The 23,897-nt window shown below is 40.5% G+C and overlaps 3 protein-coding genes across 3 annotated transcripts; 2 read left to right on the top strand and 1 right to left on the bottom strand.

Moving 5' to 3' along the window:
• Nucleotides 1–438: 438 nt before the first annotated feature.
• Nucleotides 439–1,173, top strand: LOC133445562 (gas vesicle protein J-like). Its single transcript, XM_061722888.1, has one exon. The coding sequence runs from the start codon at nucleotides 439–441 to the stop codon at nucleotides 1,171–1,173; it is 735 nt and encodes a 244-aa protein (XP_061578872.1).
• Nucleotides 1,129–17,805, bottom strand: LOC133445561 (transcriptional regulator ATRX-like). The gene is made up of 13 exons (XM_061722887.1): nucleotides 17,772–17,805; nucleotides 17,406–17,531; nucleotides 17,229–17,321; nucleotides 16,124–16,186; nucleotides 15,874–16,032; nucleotides 15,631–15,780; nucleotides 14,014–14,172; nucleotides 10,999–11,154; nucleotides 10,512–10,636; nucleotides 9,336–9,542; nucleotides 8,121–8,664; nucleotides 7,936–8,015; nucleotides 1,129–5,363 (listed from the first exon to the last, which is right to left on the bottom strand). Exons 1-13 carry the CDS (start codon nucleotides 17,800–17,802, stop codon nucleotides 1,197–1,199), a joined length of 6,060 nt encoding a protein of 2,019 aa, XP_061578871.1. The 5' UTR covers nucleotides 17,803–17,805; the 3' UTR covers nucleotides 1,129–1,196.
• Nucleotides 17,806–18,807: 1,002 nt separating this feature from the next.
• Nucleotides 18,808–23,398, top strand: otc (ornithine transcarbamylase). Its single transcript, XM_061724418.1, has 10 exons — nucleotides 18,808–19,009; nucleotides 19,099–19,237; nucleotides 19,334–19,415; nucleotides 19,771–19,858; nucleotides 20,999–21,152; nucleotides 21,247–21,369; nucleotides 21,461–21,514; nucleotides 21,623–21,772; nucleotides 22,847–22,984; nucleotides 23,085–23,398. Exons 1-10 carry the CDS (start codon nucleotides 18,924–18,926, stop codon nucleotides 23,142–23,144), a joined length of 1,074 nt encoding a protein of 357 aa, XP_061580402.1. The 5' UTR covers nucleotides 18,808–18,923; the 3' UTR covers nucleotides 23,145–23,398.
• The last annotated feature ends 499 nt before the right edge of the window (nucleotides 23,399–23,897 follow it).

The following is a 23,897-nucleotide window of genomic DNA, read 5'->3' as shown; positions in this document are numbered from 1 at the left end:
TATTTGAGATGCTTTTAACACCCAGTAGTGTGATGAACCTTTTATCTTATTAGATTTTGTTGTTTTTTATTGTTTTTATCTTTTACTTGCTGTAAAGCACTTTGGCACGCCGAAAGGTTGTTGTAGAGTGCTGTATAAATAAAGTACATTACATTACATCTAAAACCAAACTGATACGGCTGCTCAATTTAAACTTTAAACTAAAGTTCTGTAATTTCAGTGTCATCCATCATTCACTCTGGTGTGCAAAGGCCAGAAAGTTTAATACAACTTATTTACACAAAGTTTTGCCTTCAAAACATCTCCTGATCAACAAACTTATGAATTATACGACATCATTGGCTGGATTTAGTACAGATCAGTGTGCTGGACGTCATCTTAAGTTAAAATGCGTCACAAATAAGACTCAAGCATCACAGTCCACCGACAGAAGGGACGATGTGGCGGCTGCTACGTCCACTTTCATGGAGTACGGATGAGAGCCTGTCTGCTTCTCCATCACAGCTCCAGGTTTCTTCCTCGCAGGTCCTGGACTCTTCCTTGCAGGTCCTGGACTCTTCCTTGCAGGTCCTGGACTCTTCCTTGCAGGTCCAGGACTCTTCCTTGCAGGTCCTGGACTCTTCCTTGCAGGTCCTGGACTCTTCCTTGCAGGTCCAGGACTCTTCCTTGCAGGTCCAGGACTCTTCCTTGCAGGTCCTGGACTCTTCCTTGCAGGTCCTGGACTCTTCCTCGCAGGTCCAGGACTCTTCCTCGCAGGTCCAGGACTCTTCCTCACAGGTCCTGGACTCTTCCTCGCAGGTCCTGGACTCTTCCTCGCAGGTCCTGGACTCTTCCTCGCAGGTCCTGGACTCTTCCTTGCAGGTCCTGGACTCTTCCTTGCAGGTCCTGGACTCTTCCTCGCAGGTCCTGGACTCTTCCTTGCAGGTCCTGGACTCTTCCTTGCAGGTCCTGGACTCTTCCTTGCAGGTCCTGGACTCTTCCTCACAGGTCCTGGACTCTTCCTCGCAGGTCCTGGACTCTTCCTCGCAGGTCCTGGACTCTTCCTTGCAGGTCCTGGACTCTTCCTTGCAGGTCCTGGACTCTTCCTTGCAGGTCCTGGACTCTTCCTTGCAGGTCCTGGACTCTTCCTTGCAGGTCCTGGACTCTTCCTCACAGGTCCAGGACTCTTCGTAGCGCCAGAGCCGTTAGCAACCCCCCTATTTCTTCTGCCTGGTCCTCGGAGCTGGTTCGGGAGTTTCCTTCTGTTGTCGGTCTTTTCTGCTTTCAGCTCTGAGAGGAACCTTCTGTCTGCTCTCTTCTTTAGATTTTTTCTTCCCCACTTCCTCCTCCTCCTCCTCCTCCTCCTCCTCCTCCTCCTCCTCTTCCTCTTCTTCCTCCTCCTCTTCATCATCTTCTTCCTGTTCTTCATCCTCCTCTTCTTCCTCCTCATCCTCCTCCTCTTCCACCTCCTCCTCATCATCTTCATCCTCCTCTTCTTCTTCCTCCTCCTCCTCCTCATCTTCTTCCTGTTCTTCATCCTCTTCTTCCTCCTCCTCCTCCTCCTCCTCCTCCTCCTCCTCCTCCTCCTCATCTTCTTCCTCATCCTCTACATCATCTTCTTCCTGTTCTTCATCCTCCTCCTCTTCTCCTTCATCTTCTTCCTCTTCTTCCTCCTCTTCTCCTACTTCTTCATCATCAACATCCTGTTTCTCATCTTCTGTGTCCTCCTCCTCCTCCTCTCCTTCACCCTCTTGCTCATCATCATCTTCCTCCTGCTCTTCCTCATCCTCTGTGGCTTCCTCTTCTCCTTCCTCCCCCTCTTCTTCATTTTCTTCTTCTTCTTCCTCATCGTCTTCTTCCTGTTCCTCCTCATCATCATCATCTTCATCCTGCTCTTCCTCATCCTCTGTGGCTTCCTCTTCTCCTTCCTCCTCCTCTTCATCATTTTCTTCTTCTTCCTCCTCTTCATCTTCTTCCTGTTCATCCTCCTCATCCTCTGTGGCGTCCTCCTCTACTTCTTCCCCCTCCTCCTCTTCTTCATCTATGGTCTCTCCCTCAGATTCATCTTCCTCTTTCTCTTCAGAATCTTCTGTAGTTTCATCTTCTCCTGATTCTTCTTTTGCTTCATTTTCTTGACTACTCTCTTCTTCTTCCTCTTCCTCCTCTTCATTGGATTCATCCTCTTCATCATCTTCCTCTTCTTCACTCTCCTGTGTTTGCTCCGCTTCCCCTGAATCTTGGTCCTCAACTTCCCCTTCAGTGGTTTCATCCTCACCTGTTTGTTCCTCACTTTCATCCTTTTCTCCTTCCTCACTTTCATCCTTTTCTCCTTCCTCACTTCCATCCTTTTCTTCTTCCTCACTTTCTTCTTCACTTTCATCCTTTTCTTCTTCCTCACTTTTTCCAGATTCTGCAGTGTCCTCCTCTGCTTCTTCTGATTCTTCACTCTTGCTCTTCGTTGTCCCTGATTCATCACTGCTTTTCTCTCCTCCTTCTTCACTAACTTCACTGTCTTCCTCCTCTTCTTTACTCTCCTCCTCCTCTGATTCTTCACCTCCATCTTCCTCCTCCTCTGATTCTTTACTCTTGCTCTCTGTTGTCCCTGATTCATCACTGCTTTTCTCTACTTCTTCCTCACTTTCATCCTTTTCTTCTTCCTCACTTTTTCCAGATTCTGCAGTGTCCTCCTCAGCTTCTTCTGATTCTTCACTCTTGCTCTTCGTTGTCCCTGATTCATCACTGCTTTTCTCCCCTTCTTCTTCACTAACTTCACTGTCTTCCTCTTCTTCTTTACTCTCCTCCTCCTCTGATTTTTCACTTCCATCTTCCTCCTCCTCTGATTTTTTGCTTGCGTCTGAGTCACTGGATCCTTCTGCTGTACTGCTTTCTTCTTCCTCCTCTTCAGCTTCTGCCGTGTCGCTGTTATCAGTTCCTTCCTCTTCCTCTTCCTCTTCCTCCCCGGTGCCGCTGCTTGTTTTCTCCTCACTCTCCCCTTCCTCAGATTCATCATCTTGCTCTTCCTCACTTTCTTCATTATCACTCCTCTCAACCGTGTCTGTACCACTCCTGCTTTCACTCTCTCCCTCTTCCTTTGCATCTCCCTCAGTTTCTTCATCCTCCTCTTCTTCCTCTTTGCTTTCCTCATCTTCAGTAGCGTCATTTCCAAACTCAGAGTCTTCCTCTTCATCTTCCTTATCTTCACTCGCTTCCGTTTGTTCAGACTCTTTGTCCTTGACCTCACTTTCAGAGGAGTCATCACTGCCTTTTTGTTCTTCACTTTCAGACTCTTCTTCTTCTTCCTTTTCTTCTTGATCAAACTCGCTGTCTCTCTCACTTTCTTTAGATTGTGTAGCTTCACTTCCTTCTGTGTCCTCCTCTCCTTCCTCTGAGTCTTCATTCTTGCTCCCTGTTTGCTCTGAGTCATCACTGCTTTTCTCTCCTTCTTCTTCACTCACATCTCTGTCTTCCTCTTCGTCTTTACTTTCCTCTTCAGCTGATTTTTCACTCTCTTCTTCCCCCTCTTCAGTTCCTGACATCTCGCTTTTATTGTTTTCCGTATCTGCTGCACTGGTGCTGGAGCTTGTTTTGTCTTCATCGTCTTCTTCCTCATCTTCTTCCCGATCCCTGTCCTCCTCCACGGCGCTGCTGCTTCCACTTCCCTCTTCCTCGTCTTTGCTGCTACTCACTTCCTGCTCGTCTTCCTCCTGCTCCTCATCCTCGGCGTCTGTTTCATCTTGATTGTAACTGACTCCCTCTTCAGAGTCTTTAGAGGTTTTCTCATCGTCGTCTTCTCCTCCTTCTCGGGATGCCTCCATGTTTTCACTGTCCCCCTGCTCAAATGTGTCACTTTTCACCACTTCTTGTTGTAAAGCAACATGGGAGCTGTCGTTACTCCCTGACCCTGATAAGACGCCCCCGTCCAGTTCTTTTGAACTAAAGTCTGAAGATGTGGAAGAAAAGGAAAGCTGCATAACTGCACGCTGCTTTGTGAACGGTTTGGCTTTGGGGGATGTTCGAGTTGTCGTGGTGTCTCTGTCGCTGTCGGCCTGGAAACCCTCCACCGTGGTCACGGCCCCGCCGAGGAGTCCCATAGCCGTACCGGCCGCCCCGACGGCAGGAAGAAGGGATGCTGCCACGACACCGAGACCTCCCTGAGTCGGTTTCTGGCCTTCGGGTCCCAGCAAGTCTGGACCGGCAGGTTCAGAGCCTGGCGGGGGTTTGGCCCTGCTGACGGGAAGCTCCTCCGCCCTGTTGGGGCCTTGTGTGGAAACGGCGTCACGCAAAACTGCAGGAGGCGAATCACGCTTTGACTTGACCTTGGCTTTATTTTGTGATTCTACATCGAAGTCTTTTATTACGTTGATGTCATCTTCTTTTTCACCTTTTTTTGGTTTCGTCCTTACTTTAGATTCAGATTTTTCACCCTTTTTTTTGAGTAACCTCTGCTTCTCCGGAGTTTTACCTTTCATGTCTCGAGCTACGTTTTTGGAAAGGATGCGCCCATTTCCCTCCCTTCTTTCAGTTTTTTTACTTCCAGCAGGAGGATTTTCTGCAGATTTCCTTAGATGCTTCTGTGTTTGAGGTTTGAGCTCTTGAGCTTTCCTTTTAGCTTTCACAGGTGTGGATTTCTCACCCAGAGATTTCTTGCTTTCAACCTGCAGAGGTGTCGTAATGGCAGTGGTTTCCTTTCGTGTGGCAGACGCTGTGCCGGGACTTTTTTCCAGCGCAGTTTTAACCTTGTGCTTTTTCTTTAATGGGGTTGATTTGACTCGCTGCATCTCCTCTTGCACATCCACTTCACTGCGTTTTACCTCAGTGCTTTTCTCCCGCACTCCTTCGCCGTCCTCTGAGGCATTTTCAGTGAATAACAAAGCAGTTTTTTCATTTCTAACCTTTCGGAATGAGGACATCTCGTCCAAAGCTGATGATGCAATTTTCTCTTTCTTTGGGGTCTCTACCAAGTCTTCCTTCAAAGAGTAGTTCTTGTTATCTTTGTGTCTGCTACTCCGTTTCACATTTTTGCTGGTATTTTCCTCATCGCCAGTTACTGTTTTCAGAGTTTTCAGAGTTTTCGGACTATGTTGTGACAGTTTGCTCTTGTCATGTTTCGTCGATTTAAAATCGGAAATCATCTTTTGAGCTTTCCGGCCTTCTTGAACTTCAGTTTTATGAGACACTTGGGTAACACCCTGCGGGCCCTTAGTTGTTTTTTTCTTGCTCTTCAGTGCAGACACGTCTTTCTTCCTTGAACTGGATCCAGTCAGAAGTTCTGTTGGTAAGGCTTTCAGGGAGTTCTGGTCGGTCTTCCCATCGGACTGAAGCTGCTCTGTAAACACGTCCTCTCCTTTCGCAGTTCCTGCAAGAGCTCTGCTCCTTTTTTTCTCCTGAAAGACATCACATAACGCTTTAGTAAGATGTTAAAAACAAGATAAGAACATGAAGGAAAAAGGCTGAGTGCCAGATAGTACTGTATTACAGAGAAGATGTTGAACTATGACCAGTACTGGAGTTGTAAAAAAAAATCAGGGGGGATGGTGGATTTTATCATACGGGGACAGATAATTTGTGCTGATTACAAATAATATAATATATTACAAATAATAGCAGTGACCAAAACACCTGCAGAAATACTGCAGGAATGACATAGCAGCAGTTAAATGCAGCCTTCTGTAAGCTTTAAATATCCACTGGGCTTACATCAAATACATCAAAACACAACAATAAAAAACAGTTTACTGAACTTATCAATATGATTCTGTCCTTCACAGGATAAGTAAAATGGATCGCTGCAAAAACTCACAATCTTAACAAGAATATTTGTCTTATTTCTAGTTAAAAGGTCTCATTTTAGTAAAAAAAATCTCATTACACTTAAAACAACATTTTCCCCTGTTTCAAGTAGATTTTCACTTGAAATAAGTAGAAAAATCTGCCAGTGGAACAAGATTTTTTTGCTTGTAATAATAAGAAGATAAATCTTGACCCACTGGCAGATTTTTCTACTTCAAGTAGACTTTCAAGTAGATTTTCAAGTGAAAATCTACTTGAAACAGGTGAAAATTGTCAAATAAGTTATTTTTCTGGTGTTATTTTTCTGGTGATGACTCTAAATGTTGAAATAGCAGTAAAACCACATTCATTGATGAAATGACATAAGGGATGGAAAGGAGGGATGGCAGTTTTACAGGGGGGTGATTTGGACCCTTTTTATTTCAGGGGGGATGCCACCCCCTCTCAACCCCCTCAACTCCAGTACTGACTATGACAACCTATTCTATATAACCTATAAGGCGTGAGTAGCTTTTTAATGATGATGCCAAGGTAATTATAGCATATATGACATGATGGGCTCACGTAAATAAAGGCATCATCAACAAATCTATAATGGGATCAAACAGATGTGGGTGGGAGGTAATGAAAACCACAGCTATGACAGAGGAAGGATGAGGAATCCTTATTTCTTCGACTCTCTTGGATACTGAGTAACTGGCAGACAGTGACGTGCTACTTAATCATGCAGCAGCCATTCGTGCACCATGAGGTGTTGAGTGTGGGTTCAGTTCCACAGTCACCCTTTAAATGTGATCATTTTACTTCACCATTCAGCAGAGGTGTCAAGTAACGAAGTACAAATACTTTGTTACCTTACTTAAGTAGAAATGTTGGTTATCTATACTTCACTGGAGTAATTATTTTTCAGACGACTTTTTACTTTTACTCCTTACATTTTAAAAACAGCCTCGTTACTCTATTTCATTTCTGCCTTTAAAAAAAATTATCCAGTTAAATTGCTCCATCCGGATAGAGTGAATTTGGTTGTGGTTGTTTCAGATGTTCTTGTCCAGTTTTGTTCTTACATCCGTTCCCTCAGATTCCTGCAACTAAACTTGGATGTACATTCCAATAAAGGTTAGGATAAATGATAACATGCCTCTGAAGTTTGACTTTTTGCACCATTACAATACTTATAGGCAACTATCATCATATCTTCTGCTCTCTGAAACACATGTTAATGCTCAATAGTACACAGATATGGTTCTTTAATATATTTGCATTATACTAAGAGGAATTCATTTTCAATGGCTTTTGTCCTTAATGGCTTTTTTCCCCCTTACATTACTTTTACTTTTATACTTTAAATAGTTTTGAAACCAGTACTTTTATACTTTTACTTGAGTAAAAAACTTGAGTTGATACTTCAACTTCTACAGGAGTATTTTTAAACTCTAGTATCTATACTTCTACCTGAGGAATGAATGTGAATACTTTTGACACCTCTGCCATTCAGGCTATTCCCCTCTGCAGCAAAGGTCCAAGTACACGCTGCACCCCAGAAGCCGATGCAACAACAACAGAGATGTAGGCAACTCGCTGCTTGCATCATCACTGGCCGTGGAAACAGCGATGAGATGTGGCAAAGATTCCTGCCAACTTTTTCCTGAGCACGATGAGTGTGTGTCTGAGTGTAACTGTGTGTGTTTGCATATCTAAACAGGCGTAGAGGTGGGGGAGCATAAACACAATTGTTTTCTGGCAGACGCTCTCCAAACATCTGAGTCTGCCTGGAGGAGATTCGTCGCAGACGTCCTTATAAATTAATGGAGAAAAACTGAGAAACCCAGAATTCAATTTAGTAATTCACCTCAGCGTTATTCAAAGTGGAACATTTCTACACACACATGTGCTTTCAAGAACAAACGCACACACACACACACACACACGCGTACAGTATGAATGCTGAGCTATGCACATTTCCTGGAAAAGTCAGTGAGTGTTCAAACTTGCTACTTCCTGCCCTGGAGGGCTCATAATCGAGACCAGAGAGAAGAAGCCTTCGAAGGAAAATAACACCCGAGACGCTCCGTGTTAATGCCTGTAGATGTTAGACTGCTTTTACCTCCTCCATCAAAAAGAAACCATTACACGAACAATGAAAAAAGGAATTACTCCTCTCACCGTATATGGTGAAGTGTCAGCACCAGGTCCTCTCTCTTCCCCATCTCCACTTACGACTCGTCTCTTAAAAGCTTCTCCCTCTGAAAGAACAGACGAGTGTTAAGCTGCTGTTTTGCTGTCTCTTTTCCAACAAATGTCTACAACAGACATCCGAATCATTTGTTAATGTTAGTGCACTGAAATACCTGTTTGTGGTGAGGTCAGACGCTCCTTCTCAGTTCCACTGTTACTGAGAGCAGGAGTGGGGGGTCCGGCGGGGCTGCAGGGCTCTTTAGGTGCCGAAGGAGACGACAGTCCGTCACTTAAGGCCTTTTTAGCGGTGGCTGCTTGGATTGTTCTGCTTTTTACAGTCTTTTTAGTGGATGCAGAAATATATTTAGTTATAGACTTGGGTGAGAGTAAGGGAGAAGGCAACTGTTTGGATTTAGACTTAAAGGAAGCAGCGGTGGAGGCTTTACTCTGACGTGTGAATGAAGATTGTGAATGCGGCCTTGAGGGCACAGAAGATAACGCTGGACTCTGAGGGGTTATGGACCGAGATCTGGGGGATGAGAGCGGGCTGGCCCGTGCTTCCAGTTCTGGTTCTGGTGACGACAGCCGGATAATAACATCCTTTGAAAGCGTCTTCTGGGTTGGGATGTTTCTCGACTTTTGCTGCGAGGTGTTGAGGAAGCCGGGATTCAGACGAGGGAGGTTATGAAACACCAGCCCGAGCAGCTCTGCAGAAGTCTGAAAAACAAGGGATGGGATCACCGTTAAAGGTCTGAAATCATCTCTGCAGCTCTCTCCAACAGTCTGCAACACTGTAAATTGATGTAACAGTGCTCTCTTCTGGACTTTTAGGGCAATAACAGCCATTTAACCCCAGAACACGGTCTGCTAAATTCAATTTCAGACATTTTTATCAGGATCTTAATGGCCCTTTGTTATATGATGAAAATGTTTCTGTGTATTCCAGCAATGTATATAACATTCATTTAAAAACTCATTAAATAAATGTATCATGGACTGAGAAAAGTAGCAGAAACTCAATAGTCTTTAATCAATAAAAAACTATAGTTTTATGGGGTTATATTAAATCATCGTCATAATAAATGCATGCAAACATGTCTGCTTCCCCCTCTGAAGCTAAGAACTCCCAAGGTCCCAGCGTTTAGCGTGCAAATTCAACCTCACAAATCAAGCGTATAACATTCCCAAGCAGCCCAAACACACAAATATTCAAACATTACTGCCCACAAGGTTATTCTCAAAAGCCTTTTTATTTCTTTAGCAGGCTGAATTTAATGTTTTAATAACCTTTAAGGATCTGTGGATATACTATTTTACAAGGTTAGTGCACATCTTATTAGTGGTTTAGTTATACAAGTCTTGTGAAATTGTGGGTTGTAGGTCCTCACTTTCTCTCTGTGGCGGGCCCGAGCAGTGAGCGCCGAGACTGGGACTACTGGAGCTAGATCGATGAGCGAGTCCTTCAGTAAAATCTCTGCGTAATTAGACTCCGAGAAGCAGTCCAGTATCAAGACATCCTTTTCCAGTACGACATCTCGGTTCTTCAGGGGCCTCGGTGCAGCCAGGACCAGCATGTGATGACCACCGCAGGACACCTAAACATCAGAGGAAGCGAGATGTTACCGTTATTATTTTACAGTACCAAGAGATGTATAAATAGACTGAATTATGATTTGTTTTATTATAAAATCATGCAAATTATGTTCAGAGCAAAATCAAAAATGCTCCCTGACGCAGTACAGACGTTCTTTTCAGTTCAGGAAACTCTCTGTCTGCAATTTCACTGTACAAAAAGCTAAAAAAGGTATAAAAAGGAGATGTGTCTCCATTACTGGAGTTAAATTCTGGAATGATGCCAACATAAATTTAAAAACATGTCATTCTCTTTTTGTTTTTAAGAAAATGGTTTGTAACGCTATTTTTGAAGCTTATAAGTGCAATTGACTATCTGTTAATGTTTCTTTGCTTTTCTATTGTTTCTTTGCCTTTTGTTGTTTCTTATCTTTTCTATTCTCTTTTTGGTTTTCTGAAGGTCGGTAGCCAAAAAAAGGAAGTTGGTACTATAGGATAGGCTTTTATAAGCATTTTGCTTTAGCCTATGTCTTTTCAGTCATTGTTCAACACATTTTTGGTTTTGTATGAAATGTTAATGCTGTGCACAATGTTTTTTTGGTGTTTTGTATTGTCATGACTGAATAAACTTCATTCATTCATTTTAGGGAGTGTGAGGGTTCGTAGTCCTGCCAAAGGGCATTTTAACTTGCATGCAAACACCAGCATCACTTATGACGTGATCTTCATGTCAAACATACAGTTTTTCTGCCCCATAGAATAAAAAAATAAATTTATTTTAGAGGTCAAACCAATTAAACAAAGACAGAAAACTATAAAGTAATACAAATTCTTTCCTATAATTACCATAATCAAATATTAACGCATTCAAACAATCTGTTTGATTTCACAAATAAAATCTATAATTAATCAATCCTTTTAAGGTGTTTGCTTTTAAAGACTTGAGAATGAAACACCAAAACCGAGGCCGTTTCACCACCACCTTCGCTTACGGACTGAACGGTGTGCTGGAGAAAACGTGTGCTAAGTGTTGGGCTGAAGTGGTTGACGTAGTTCTCGTCTCCTGACCCCAGTTTTCCATGACGGCCATCACCAAATGTGTACAGTAGTCCGTTATCTGTGGAGGGCGAGGAGGAGAAATGTATCAGATAAAGGCTAAAGATATTTGTATAACAACAAAAACTGATTGGTGCATATTGTTTTTAAATTATCACAATTAAAACCTGTGAGCCTTCAAATATTGCTACATTGCTAAGGATTTATTATGTGTTTTGCTAAATTATTGGGATGATGGTAAATAGCTTAATCCATTAAAAACATCCTTTTATGTGGTTTAAAGTTCTCCTGATGCAGAGACTAGAAGTCCTTCATTTTCATATTGTTTAATGTAAAAATCAATAAAAAAAATATTTGAATGATAATATTTTAATAACAAAACTATCTCTAAACATGACAAGAAGGAACTGAGAGATGGTTCACGTGTGATCACAGCAGTGTGGTTCTCTCCACAAGTGACGTGTCGGATGCTGCAGTTATGAAAGTGATCCAGGGCTTTGGGCGAATTAACTTCAAACAGAAACGTCCCATGTCCCAGCTGACCAAACTGGCCCCGGCCAAACGTGTACACGTCCTCTCCTGGCACGGACAAACACACAAGCAAAGCAGGCGCTATTAGTCAAGCAAAACCCATCAGTTAAAAGATGCTTAACTTGAATGTTTTCATGCTTGATGAGACCCGGCGCTCGTTGAAATGTATCATTAACGGAAGACAAATGAATGCAGCTGAAGCTTCATGACCAATAAAACATGAATCATCAGGGGCTGCTCGGAGGTGCAGTGGGTTAAGCAGCGGCTCATATACTGAGGCTACAGTCCTCCTGCAGCGGTCGCAGGTTCGAATCCCGGCCTGCGCACCTTTGCTGCATGTCATCCCCATTCTCTCTCTCTACCCCTTTCCTACCTTCAATAAAAGGCCACTAGAGCCCAAAAAAATCTTTAAAAAAAAACAAAAAAAACATGAATCATCAGTTGGGTCACAGTCGTACGATACAAACATCTAAAACCATGTATGAATGTCTACTCTGAACATGATTTGATTTATTATAGATTATACTAAATCATTAAGAGCCAGGTCGTCATTGTAAATGAGAAACTGTTCTCAATTGACTTACCTGGTTAAATAAGGTTTAAATAAAAAATAAAAGATTACTCAGAACTTTCATGGTGTGTCATGAACACTTCTGATTGGACAACTAGTCCAAACAATTTACATACACTTGTCTTGTGTTTAATTGCCACCATTATTTGTAAAGTCCTTAACTTTAATGTGTACCAGGGGAATAGTTGTTTGTAAGCACAACACTAAGACTCAGTCATTAATGGCTGCTTCAGTGTCCTGGCGAGACCAAGTGTTCACTGAGGGCTGCAGTGGCAGAGAGGTCAAAAACGACAAACGACAACCGAACAATAAATTAGGAGGAATTGAGCAGTAAAATGTTCATCTCTGATTGATATACTCCAAGCTACAAATAACATTCTGTGATGTAAATAACCCCTCACAATGAGTTGAGGTAGATCACCAACACTTCATCATCAGCAGAGGTGGTCTATTGATCCCTCCGTCTCTTCCTACACTCGCTGGTCAGTGGCTGTAGATGCACCTAACAAATCAACTCACTTCCAGCTTTGCAGTTTGCACCGCTCTGCCTGTTGTGATCTCCTTTTCACAACAAGTCTGACGGCTTTCTCATTCCTCGCCACGCTCTCCGGTTTCATTTGCACCTCTTATCCAGAGATCCAAAGGAAAGCATATGAAAGTATGTTTTATTGCATTTTGTGTTTTTCACCATGTTGCAAAAAGACACAATTATTTGTTGATCAAGGTTCTGCAGTGTTTCTAGACTCACCTTCAGCCTACGTACCACTGATTTAAGGCCCAATCCCAATACACCCCCTACTTTTCTTCACTAGCCCTACTTTCTTTCACTCACCCTTCTTTTCTTCACTACCCCTAAAAAAGAAGGGACAGATTTTAGAGCACTTGAAATCTTCCCAGGGGCCTGTCCCAATACTCCCCCTACCCCTACTTTTCAGCACCACCCCTAAATTTTGTGTGCTACCTCACTGCCTGGTTTACGTTCGGGTACATAAGCGACTGCGTAGTTACGTTTGCACATACGTCACACCATATCAGGAAGCTGAGAGCCAAAAGCTGTTTTAATTTCAGCTGTAGCGCTGTTAATATGGCACTTTATTAAGTTTTAATATTTTTTCAGGCGTAAAAGTAACCGTTAAGATCCCCAACCTGGGCTCAGTTTATCCAAATAACGCCTGTTAAGAAATTTGATCTGATGTTTTCGGCGATGATGAGGGCGCAGCAGCAGCAGCAGCAGCAACAGCAGCAGCAGCAGCAGCAGCAGCAGCAGCAGCAGCAGCAGCAGCAGCAGCAGCAACAGCAGCAGCAGCAGCAGCAGCAGCAGCAGCAGCAGCAGCAGCAGCAGCAGCAGCAGCAGCAGCAGCAGCAGAAGCAGCAGCAGCAACAGCAGCAGCAGCAGCAGCAGCAGCAACAGCAGCAGCAGCAGCAGCAGCAGCAGCAGCAACAGCAGCAGCAGCAGCAGCAGCAGCAGCAGCAGCAGCAGCAGCAGCAGCAGCAGCAGCAGCAGCAGCAGCAGCAGCAGCAGCAGCAGCAGCAGCAACAGCAGCAGCAGCAGCAGCAGCAGCAGCAGCAGCAACAGCAACAGCAGCAGCAGCAGCAGCAGCAGCAGCAGCAGAAGCAGCAGCAGCAGCAGCAGCAGCAGCAGCAGCAGCAGCAGCAGCAGCAGCAGCAGCAGCAGCAGCAGCAGCAGCAGCAGCAGCAGCAGCAGCAACAGCAACAGCAGCAGCAGCAGCAGCAGCAGCAGCAGCAGCAGCAGCAGCAACAGCAACAGCAGCAGCAGCAGCAGCAGCAGCAACAGCAACAGCAGCAGCAGCAGCAACAGCAGCAGCAGCAGCAGCAGCAGCAGCAGCAGCAGCAGCAGCAGCAGCAGCAACAGCAGCAGCAGCAGCAGCAGCAACAGCAACAGCAGCAGCAGCAGCAGCAGCAGCAACAGCAACAGCAGCAGCAGCAGCAGCAGCAGCAACAGCAGCAGCAGCAGCCTGAGTACAGCCTTAGTATCCAGACAGATGAGTGTCAAAAATGACATGATACACACTAGTTATTTTGGTACCCTTCTCAACATTTCACAGTTAAAATGCAAAATAATGTATAAAATAATCATCCCAACTCAAACCATCCTGTATGGCATACCTTTTAGGCCTTAGTAAAAGATCAAAACTATCTAGAGCTAAAATAAGCGTTTACATCCTTGAAAAAGTTTCCTGGCCGTGTAAAATCTGGGCACTGTTGGACAAAATGCCCCTTGATGTTTCTTTCTTAGTAAATCCATAACCAATGAAATATTTAGTCAAACATGGAAAGATTTCCAGTGAAGATGCTTTGTTTTCTTGTTAACGTACCTGTAAGTGCCACAGTGTGCTGGCCTCCACAGCACACCTGGCTCACACGGCCCAGAATGCCTTGTACCTGCTGAGGGATTCTGTGATTGGTCAGCTGCCACGCCTGGAGACCAAGTCTTCCATTTGCAGTCTCACCAAACGTGTAGAGATCCCCAAGCACTGAAACACATTTATTCACTTATTTATTTATTTTTTATTTCATTCATTGATAAAATAAAAAAAACAATTTAATATGAACACAAACGTTCCTAAATTCTGAACGAAAGGGAGCAGAAAGAAGAAGAATTTTATTTAATCTGTCCCATTTTTACCAAGAAATCAATTTACAAAGAAACGTAAATTAAAAAACAACAACAAAGTAAACAAAAAACTAAAATAATATAGCTGCCGGCCAACACAGACAGTCACATTCCTTTTTAGTTCCCAAGTTACAATTCAGTTAATACCATTCAACAACAACAACAATGTTTATACCTTTCATGACACTGGGTATGTCAATAAAACGTAACTGACATATTTCATTATATTTCCTTAACATACTGGCTTTAATTGTTCTTTTGAATGTAATGTTTGATTTGGATTCTTTGGTTTCTTTGTTCAGATTGCTCCATAAACTGAACAGAAACATAACGTTCCATCAATTTAGTCCTGAATCTTGTTTTTTTTTTAAAGATCTCTGTTCCTTTTAAGTTATACTTGCTTTCTCTTTTTTCAAATCTTTACTGAATGTTGATTGGTAAAGTTTTCTTATGAGCTTTAAACATAATTTGCAGAATTCACCTTAAAATAAACAACATGATTGGTAGGCACAGTGGCGTCAATTCAGTGGAAGCTAAGGTATGGCAAGGTTACGAGTCACAGAACTTAACTAGAGTATCAATCAACACGTCCAGCAAATACTCATCACAGAAGTCTGCTATGTAGCTTATCTGTGTGGTCAAGAAAATTGGAACTTTTTCAAATGCAGTCTCGCTCACTGCAAAAACTCAAAATCTTACCAGGAATATTTGTCTTATTTCTAGTTAAAATGTCTCATTTTTAGTCAAAAAATCTCATTACACTTAAAACAAGAGTCATCACCAGAAAAATAACTTGTTATTTGACCATTTTCACCTGTTTCAAGTAAATTTTCACTTGAAATAAGTAGAAAAATCTGCCAGTGGGACAAGATTTATCTTCTCATTACAAGCAAAAAAATCTTGTTTTTCACAAGCAAACACATTTTTCCACATATTTTAAGTGAAAATCTACTTGAAACAGGTGAAATTGGTTGTTTTTGAGTCTTGTCTTAAATGTAATGAGATTATTTTTGACTAAAAATTTGACATTTTAACTTGAAATAAGACAAATATTCTTGTTAAGATTTTGAGTTTTTGCAGTGTAAAATAACTAGTGAAATCGATCATGTTGTTCTGATTTGCATTTGTAGTTATTCTATATGTATTAAGTAATAGAATAATCAATACGAATAGACACAGAGTAATTCCATAAATGTATTTAAAAAACAAACATTTACATTTTCCCTTGAAGCCAAGGTGTGGCGGCTGCCGTACCTTGGCATACCCAATGGACACCCCTGGGTAGGCAGTGTGTGTTTGGTGTAACGGCGACTCATACCTGTGACTAAAGCTGAGTGGCGGTCTCCACAGGAGACGCACATCACTGCTGCTCCAACATTCACTTCTCTGGGCTCTGCTGCAAACAACTCGTTCTCTAAACCAATCTGACCCGCAGAGTTATCGCCCCACATGAACAGCCTCCCGTCCTCTGACAACACACACAGTGAATTAGTCAATCATCACACACACAACCCTTTGGCCTGGAGAAGTGCATATTATTCTGTGTCATCACTGCTCCAACCTGTTAAGGCAGCTGAAGTGTTGCATCCTGCAGAGAGTTGTTTAATCTGTGCCTGCTCACAGAAGGGATGCAGCAGTTGAAAGGACGTAAAGCTCTTGCAGTGGCCCAAACCAAGCTGACCCTCATGGTTTCTTCCAGCACTATACACGTTTCCCTGAGCTGAAGATGTATAAAGCAAGATGAAATGCAAAAACAACAGATAAAAGTGGCTAGTCTTTGTTTCCATGAAAAAGTCTGTTTAGCATCTTACATGTGCAGACAATGGTGTGTCCTCGCCCGCAAGCCACCAGCTTCACCTTTTCAGACTTCAAGGCTGAGAAGAAAACAGTCATTATAGCAAATTTTTGAAACTAAACTGATCACTTAATCGGCATTAATCAAAAATTATTTTGATGATGGGTTACTGGCTTCAGTGAGTCAAACCTACACAAAACAGTCGGTCATTCAGTTTGCACATCTTTGGGTTTTGGATTCATGAAGTAGGTGAGAAAGGCAGTTTTGTTATGATTTCTAACTCTTTAATAGAATAGAATAGAATAGATTGGAACAGAACATAACAGAATAGAATAGAATAGAATAGAATAGAATAGATTGGAACAGAACAGAACAGAATAGAATAGAATAGAATAGAATAAAATCGGGACTGTCTCAGAAAATTAGAATATTGTGATTTTCTGTAATGCAATTACAAAAACAAAAATGTCATACACCCGGATTCATTACAAATCAACTGAAATATTGCAAGCCTTTTATTATTTTAATATTGCTGATTATGGCTTACAGCTTAAGAAAACTCGAATATCCTATCTAAAAAAAATTAGAATATTCTGGGAATCTTAATCTTAAACTGTAAGCCATAATCAGCAATATTAAAATAATAAAAGGCTTGCAATATTTCAGTTGATTTGTAATGAATCCAGAATGTATGACATTTTTGTTTTTTTAATTGCATTACAGAAAATAAAGAACTTTATCACAATATTCTAATTTTCTGAGACAGTCCTGTAGAATAGAATAGAATAGAATAGAATAGAATAGAATAGAATAGAATAGAATAAGCTTTATTGGCCAAGTATGAACATGCCAGACTGGGAATTTGTTTTTGTTTTTTTCGGGTTTTTTTCCGCTCACTGAACCCAGATTTAAACAGTTACAAACAGTAATAGACAAATGGCTCTTATTAACATACCATTTAAAAGTGAAAGTTGCAGCAGTATGACGTAATCATGGTTATTGAAAGGTTGATCAATAATAATGATAATGATCAAAGTGTTGGCGTAGTAATCATTAGAATACATGAAATGACTATAGTTTAATTATAAATGAAAAAGTGGTCCTTGTAGATAGTAACATACCTTTTACAGACACAGGTTTGTTGGCAGCTGGCTTTAATGTCAGCCCCAGTTGGCCACAAGTATTATCACCGAACATGAGCAGCCTCCCATTTTCTGCAGATTCAATACTGAAAATTATTTATTTTGCAGCAGAAAATGTAAAAATATTCAATCATTTAACTAATTTACTGAGTGTACCTGTGATTACTGCACTGTGCTCTCTGCCACAGCAAACATGAACTGGAAGGTCATTCTTTAACCAGAACTTGTTGGGCACATTGTCAGCAAAGCTGCTCTTCCCAAATGTAAATATGGCACCTGTTTCTGATGGAAAGCATAGTTTATGCATCTTTATACAGCCGTAACAGAGATAAAAACTTAACACCGGCTAAATCCCAACACAAGCTGCTGTCAAGTCCCTGCGGGTTTAAGTAGCAGCCTGGCAGAAATAGCAACAGGTTACATCAGTTAACAGAGGAAAATGGCAGGTGACTGGGTATAAAAGGAAAATAGTCTTAAATGTAATAGTTTATGTGATGTGTGGAGCATCAGTGGGAGCCTCACCGGGGGTATCTGCGTCGGTCTGTCCCGTCATGTCCACCGGTGTGCCCGTCACACCTGAGCCCGGCCAGGTCAGCAGATCAGGCAGAAATAAGCCCCAGCTAAAAGCAGGCTGTAGGCTGCTCAAGCCACCTAGGTAGGGAACTTCAGACAAATAAACGAGTAACGTTGCTAGATTATAAGGTAATTATTCTATAGTGATTACAATTTTATAGTTATTAAAATATACACCAGACGTTTAACAAGTTGGTCAGTCCTAAATTATTGCAATAATTAAAAGTCTTATCATAAAATAAAAACACAATGAAAAAAGAATAAAACTTTGAGAAATTGAATTATTTTTTATTTTTAAATTTTTTTATCACTGCACTGGCCGGCATTTTTTTTTATTGAAAATGTGCAATATACAAACAATGTACAACAAGCAGATATTTCAGTTCACAACCTGTGCAACATCAACAGCACAGAGCACAGTCATGCATTATCAACAAGAAAATTTGAAAAGAAAATAAATAAATAAAATTAAATAAAGAAAAATAAATAAATAAATAAATAAATACATAAAAGAAACAAAACCTTGGTGTAACAGACTTTATAATATTTTGCATAAATTGAAAATTAAATTTGTGACAACTTAATGGTTGAAAATCTCAGAATGGATATCCATCATTGATATACATTTCTTATTTGTGATTTTTTTAAGATTTAAGAGACTTGAGATAATAATTAATTTCAATCAAAACCCATTTAAATAATGGAGAGAGAGTTTGGAATTTACATTTATGGATGTGAAATACTGGCGGGGATTTTTATTTAACGTTCGACTAGTAAAACGACTTCAGTGCGTTGCCAAGCAACCACATTTCAGGCTTTAAAAAATCAATTTTATATATTTTTTAAATCTTAAATTTCCCTTCAAAAAACGTATCTAATACAAATTAAGTACATAACACGTAACATAAAATTACTAAATTATTTTTTTGTGTCGCAGTAAAATTGAAGCCACGCCCCTTTCTCTGTCGTGGTGGGGTGACGTCACATCGCCACGCTGCCTGTTGACTGCAGCCTTCTTGTTGCAGCATGTTTTTTTAGGATAGTCCGGAATTATAGTTTCTCCTCTGATGCAATAGTCAAATAACGCTGCTTTCTTTCAAGATGGTGTCACTGAAGATGTTTTCAGTTAACAGTCCCGTTTTAAGATGTTTGAAATCTTTACATTTCCGCTGCACACGAGATTTCAGGTAAGAAAATCTGCACAAGAAGTATGGTTCATGGTGCAAGGGTGGCAGCATACTTTATACCTCCATTTGTTTCTTATTTTTCTTTTCAGTGCAGGCTCAGCCTCCTTTGGTTCGGTCAATTTAAAAGGTCGCAGCTGTCTCACACTGAAGGATTTCAGCTCGGATGAAATCAAGAGGCTATTATGGGTGTCTGGGGACCTCAAACATCAGATCAAGCATAAGAAACAAGTCTGTAACATATGCTTACTTTAATAGCAGTGTTTTAGTACGTTCAACTTTACTTTATGGTACATTTAAATAACCTTACTGTCATTTCTATTTCAGTATCTGCCTCTTCTACAAGGGAAGTCCATTGCAATGATATTTGAGAAGAGGAGCACCAGAACCAGAATGTCCACAGAAACAGGTGTCCATCCTGCATATCAGCATGTGGAAATGTTAATGCAGCGCTGTGAATAATGGAGGTTGATGGCTGTACTGCAGAATACACATTTACACAACATACTTTAATGACAGCACTTTCACCAAATGTATCATCATCCACTGAACAGCATGAACCTCTCATGCCGATCATTGTTGATGGGACAAAAGATCTGCTGAAAGGCAACTTTCAATGCAAGGCTTTAACAAAACGATGCCGCTACTTCCACTGCCTTTCCCCTTCATATGCCCCAGCGCTAACATATGTTTAATTTTTTTTTTTTTCTTAACTGAACATTTTTTTGGGACTTTTGTGAAAACTGAAGTTGTTTTCATTTTAGGTTTTGCCTTGTTGGGTGGGCACCCTTGTTTCCTGACCTCGCAGGATATCCACTTGGGGGTGAATGAGAGCTGCACCGACACAGCCAGGTAACGCTCATAAGTACTAGATGTAAAATGATAATATAGGGCTTACATATTACATATATTAAATCATCTTTCAAAAAAACAGGGTCACTTTAACACATATTTTGATGTGTAATGTTTTAGATTAGATTAGATTATTTATTCCTCCCTCAATGGGGAAATTCACTTTGTGCAGCAGCAGTACACACAACACACCATACACACATGAAGCAAAAGGGTAAAAAAATATATAATTACAAAATATAAACGGTATATACAGTGGAATAAAAATAAAAGTAGTGCAGTACAAGAAAGAAAGAGAAACAGTGCAAAAAAAGCAGGTAGGATGTGTATGAGGTAGAGAGATATTGCACATCTTGTTGTTATTGTCCATTACTACTGTGAGCAGGCCTGGTTGTGGAGTCTGATGGCAGCGGGGAGGAAGGACCTGCGATGCCTCTCAGTAACACATCGCGGGTGACGAAGCCGGTCGCTGATGGAGCTCTCCAGGGCTCTGACAGTCTCATGAATTGTACTTAGTGATTATTGTGATAGTTTTTACAGGAGAAGAAGAGTTTTTTTTAGTTTTTCCTGGATCTGAGCACATATATGATATTTTATATATATATATATATATATATATATATATATATATATATATATACACACACACAGGACTGTCTCAGAAAATTAGAATATTGTGATAAAGTCCTTTATTTTCTGTAATGCAAAAATGTCATACATTCTGGATTCATTACAAATCAACTGAAATATTGCAAGCCTTTTATTATTTTAATATTGCTGATCATGGCTTACAGCTTAAGAAAACTCAAATATCCTATCTCAAAAAATTTGAATATTCTGGGAATCTTAATCTTAAACTGTAAGCCATAATCAGCAATATTAAAATAATAAAAGGCTTGCAATTATTCAGTTGTTTTGTAATGAATCCAGAATGTATGACATTTTTGTTTTTTTTAATTGCATTACAGAAAATAAAGAACTTTATCACATTATTCTAATTTTCTGAGACAGTCCTATATGTATGTGTGTGTATATATATATATATATATATATATATATATATATATATATATATATATATATATATATATATATACATATACATATACATAAAATATATTTATTAATCTGTCTCCACAGAGTTCTCTCGGGACTCTGTGATATTGTTCTAGCACGAGTGTACGATCACTCCACCCTGGAGGAGTTGGACCAGGAAGCTTCCATTCCTATCATCAACGGTCTGTCTGATCTGTATCATCCCATCCAGATTCTGGCCGACTACCTCACATTGCAGGTACTGTTTCTTGGGTTGTTTTTTTTCTCAATATACTGCAATTTTCATCCAATACATGGCAATAACTTGCTAAATTAAAACCATTCTTCTCCAGGAGCATTTCGGATCCCTTAATGGACTGACTGTGAGCTGGATTGGAGATGGCAACAATGTCCTCCACTCCTTCATGATGTCTGCAGCCAAACTCGGTGTTCACCTTAAAGTTGCTACTCCGAAGGTTCGACTCTTTCAACACTATCATCTGCATTAATGTGGCTTTTACTGCAGCCATTGTCTTATTTGTCATTTTTTTTGTCACTTGTTTACAGGGGTATGAGCCTGAGAAGAGTGTAATCGAAGAGGCACAAAAGCTGTCCAAACAGGTGAAGCCAGAAACCCGAAATAGTTCACTTATAATCACTAACAGCCGTTTTCAGATTAAAAGATTCAGTGTGGTTTATTGTTAAGAGAGATAACTTTATTATTCTCAGTATGGGACTCAACTCGTGATGACATCTGATCCAATGGAAGCCGCCCACGGCAGCAATGTGTTGGTGACTGACACGTGGGTCAGTATGGGACAGGAAGAAGAGAAGAAAAAGAGGATCAAAGACTTCCAGGGATACCAGATTACAATGAAGGTAAAGGAGGATCATTTTTAGATTAATAATCACCAAATTTTATATCTGGTCTTTTGGGATTAAGAAGTTGTCTTTGGAGAAAGTAATTGTTGTCTTTGGTAGCTGTTAATTGATGCAAACGTCTCCTTCCTCTACACACACAGTGGAAGTAACACTAGAAAATAACAGGTGTGTGTCTAAATAAAGAAATCCTGTTTAACCTTCTGCACTTGACTTAATGAATTGCATGAAATGCTTAATGGTACAAAATTATACTCCCCAATAAAGAGGAAAGAGGGTTATTAGAGGAAAAGGTGCACAGATGCTATTTTGCTGTATTAGCACTTCAAAAACCGACACCATGCCCGGGAAAAAAGCTCTTTTAAAAAGAAAATATCATAGCACCTAATAGGGCTGGGCGATATATCGAAATTTTAATATATGTCGATATAGTTTCAAAAGCGATATGGTACGAGACAATATCGTTTATATCGATTTAAAAACATTTTTTTTTTTTTTTTTTTATTTTGATGTAGCTTATTTTGTGACAAATTGACTTTAATGTTTTATTTGAGATTTGCACAAATGTTTTGTTATTTGCACAACTGTCAACCTCAGTGGAAAAGTCTGCCTTTTACTGTCTACATTGTATTAATTGCACAGTGTATTTTAATGTAATTGTTATGCAGGAAAGGGATATTTGTTTTATTTTATTCAAGAAGCATTTTTATTCTATATATGCAGGCAGTTTATTTTTATTTCATTAGTTTTATACATTTTGATATTGTGCAGACCTCTGTTAATAAAGGTACCTGTGTGACATTTGGCACGAGGCTTTGTATTAAAACTGACTGTTTTTTTAAGGGTTTGCCTCAGAAAAAAATGAAGCTAACAGAGATGCTATGCTATAATGCTTTGGGGGAAACCCCAATTTTGTCACAGAAAAAATATCGATATATATCCAGTATCGCCATTCAGCTAGAAAATATTGAGATATGACTTTTGGTCCATATCGCCCAGCCCTAGCACCTAACCTGCCACCGCACTGACTTGAAAAGAGTTTAACTTTCATGCTCTGGCCCTGGTCATTTACAGACAGGAAGTGTGGCCAAACAAGACTGGACTTTCCTGCACTGCCTTCCCCGAAAGATGGAGGAGGTGGACGACCAGGTATTCTACTCATCCCGCTCCCTCGTCTTCCCTGAAGCTGAGAATCGGAAATGGACCATCATGGTGAGCAATCTACTTAAAAACGATTGGCTTCTAACTCTTCAAATTTAAGCAAATCTGGATTTCCTGTTTCCCAATGATCACAACCTGACCTTTCTTCCAGGGTCTGATGGTTTCCCTTCTGACTGACTACGCTCCGCAGACCCCCATGCCAAAGTTCTAACCTCAGCTCTTATTGAATCTACATTGGATGACAGTCAGGGGCCTCAGTTACAAGAACTCTTCCTCCTAGTGTTCAGCCACGGATAAGCTCATCAACACTACATGAAAAACATGTGTTTACTTCATTTTATATGCTTTCTAAGTGCCTTTGGTTAAGTATGAGACTGTTTTCATGCTGTTATGTGTTTACAACATGTATTTACTATGACAGAGAGAGAAGATGAAGGCCACCAATGAAAACGTCTGATCCAGAAATGTGTCTGTATTTACTTCTCGAGTTTCTCCAACAGCCTCGGAAACATCCAGGCGAATGTGCATTCAGATCAAACACACAGTTCTTCTCGCGGCCACATGGTGCTGCACAAAAATCTCGTATGGCGCATCAGTTTTTATTGTCAGTTACTGTCAGAAACTGAAGGGAAAGCATTATAAAGAAGTTATAAATGTTTCAGAAGACTATATTAATGAAGACAAATACATTCAAAATGTGATAAAAAATACACACAAATAACTGAAACACAACAACGAATGACCATTTGCACAAGCAGTCAAAGTTTATGCCCCTTGTGAGTATTTATTTGTTCTTACTTTTACGTATTAGAATATTTTTTTGTCCTACTTTTCTGTTTTTGCACTTGAACCCTGTTAGTTATATGCTTGTGTGGTGAACTGTTACCAGGAATTATGTATAAATATCCAATATAATAATTATATTTACTACAGTTCAGAAGGGAATTTATCTTGAAGAGTAATG

This window comes from Cololabis saira, chromosome 6 (assembly GCF_033807715.1).
Source record: "Cololabis saira isolate AMF1-May2022 chromosome 6, fColSai1.1, whole genome shotgun sequence".
Lineage (NCBI taxonomy): Eukaryota > Metazoa > Chordata > Actinopteri > Beloniformes > Belonidae > Cololabis > Cololabis saira.
The sequence above is the reverse complement of the archived record's forward strand: the minus strand, read 5'-3'. Positions and strand labels throughout refer to the sequence as shown.